General features: G+C 58.0%; 1 protein-coding gene across 1 annotated transcript; it reads left to right on the forward strand.

The window, feature by feature from the left end:
* Nucleotides 1-372: 372 nt before the first annotated feature.
* Nucleotides 373-1,678, forward strand: LOC104494937 (myosin regulatory light chain 2A, cardiac muscle isoform; the record flags this gene model as incomplete). Its single annotated transcript, XM_010137841.1, has 3 exons — nucleotides 373-462; nucleotides 1,072-1,147; nucleotides 1,574-1,678. Coding segments are annotated over 3 exons (271 nt in total), but the record flags the coding sequence as incomplete, so codon positions are not given.
* Between the last annotated feature and the right edge of the window lie 344 nt (nucleotides 1,679-2,022).

The raw sequence follows: 2,022 nt of genomic DNA on the forward strand, positions 1-2,022 counted from the left end.
AGTGCTCCCAAACCGGGGTTACCCTGGGGAGACCTCATCCCAGCACTGACCCTTTTACCTGCAGTAGTCTTTGTTGGGGAAATTATTTCCCATCTCATTTTTCCTCAGACTGCTTTGCCTAAATTCATCAGGAAAGCAAAGGTGGAGCTGTAATTTAAGCAGGAATCTTAACATCCTTCGGTATCTCAGAGGGTCGCCTGTGCCCAAAGCCCCTGAGCGATGCACGGGGAAACCACCAAGCGCCCAAGTGCGGTGGCAGCACCAGCCCAGAGCAACCACAAAGGACTCACTACTAAGAATAGGGTAGTTTTACGCTTTTATTCCACACCAGAGAAAGCCAGTGGTTAGTGATTCCTTCCTGAACCCCTGCAGGCACCCAAGAAAGCCAAGAAGAGGGTCGAAGGTGCTAATTCCAACGTCTTCTCCATGTTCGAGCAGACCCAGATCCAGGAATTCAAAGAGGTAGGTGGGGTTGGTAGAAGTGACGATGGGCCCTTGGTGGGATGTGACCTTGAGCTCTTTCCTCGGCGCTCTCAGATTGGTGACAGCTGGTTTGCCACGAGAGGCAGCATGTCCAGTTTTGAGTCATTTTGTTTTAAAAGCTCAGATAACATCACGGTGACATTATTAACTACGGCATCACCTCAAAGCTTCCCAGGAGCCTGGGCCAGGAGCTCCGCGCGACTCACCCCACCCGGCACATGGTCCCGTGTAGATCACAGTTACAGGGACAACTGGTCCCAGCTGGAGGAGCTGATGGCTCAGGCTGTCCTCTCCAGCTGGCCTTATCCTGGGGTGAGAGGGCTTTGGCCGAGGTGTGGGGCTCATGCGGCATTAGGGTTTGGGCTGCCACAGGGAGCCATCACCCCGCACTGCCCAAGGGCGCAGGGGCCAGGACTGCTGCTGGACCAGGGTGATGGTTGTTGCTCCCTCACCGGACACCATGCTGCGCAGGGCTTGAAGCATCCTGTTCCCATCCAACGCCGTAAGAGGAGGAGGAGGAGGGTCCTAAAGCCTTCGCAAAGGCTGACAGCTCTCCCTGGGCTCCCTGCCCTCCTCCTGTGCTTCCAGGCGTTCACCATCATGGACCAGAACCGGGACGGCTTCATTGACAAGGCAGATCTGAGAGACACCTTTGCTGCGCTTGGTGAGTCTCTTTAGGACCTTCCCATCCCCAACAGCCTCGCCAGCGTTAGACCTATGAAGGGAGACACCAGCCGCGAGCCCCCACGAACCCGCAGCCTAGCAGCGAACTGGATCTGCTGTTCTGCTGAAAGCCTCCCGATCCAAACCCACCTCTGCTAGCGGGTGAGGTCCCACGCGGGGGGACTCAGCAGCTCCCCCTCTGCCGGTGTTTAACCGAACCAGAGCTGGAGATGCCCAGCCCTCCCCTCCCCACTTCTGCCTCCTTGTCGGAGGGGTCTCCTCAGGGCTGTACCGCTCCCCTCGGGCGGGGGAAAAGCCTCCAGGGGAAGGGTCCCATGGTGTCCCATGGCACACAGACCAGAGCCTGGAGCTCTGCACGCGTTTGCAGCCAGACACACACAATTTACCCAACGCTGCTCTCCCCCAGGGCGCCTGAACGTGAAAAACGAGGAGATCGATGAGATGATAAAGGAGGCACCTGGCCCAATCAACTTCACCGTGTTCCTCACCATGTTTGGGGAGAAACTCAAGGGTGAGAGGGCACTCAGGGAGCTGGGGTGGGGGGATGGTGGCACCCACACCATCACCAATATCCTGTCCCACCCAGGAAAGCCACCCATCTCCCAGGGCCTCCATCACCCTTCCAGGAGAGACCCACCAGAGGCTCCTTGGAGGCCTCAGCTGGGAGCTGCTAAAGGAAAGGCGGGTGACAGCGACTGCCACGCTGTGCCCTGCAGAGCTGGGGAAGCGGGTCACAGCAAAGACACCTCCCACAGCATGGCCAGGAGGTGACACCTGGGGACAACCACAGGATAGCTGTGAACTGGTCTCCCTTACCCATCCCTCCTGCATCCCTTAGTGCCAGCAGCAGCATGG

This window comes from Buceros rhinoceros, unplaced genomic scaffold, assembly GCF_000710305.1.
Source record: "Buceros rhinoceros silvestris isolate BGI_N320 unplaced genomic scaffold, ASM71030v1 scaffold46206, whole genome shotgun sequence".
In the NCBI taxonomy this organism is placed as follows: Eukaryota; Metazoa; Chordata; class Aves; order Bucerotiformes; family Bucerotidae; genus Buceros; species Buceros rhinoceros.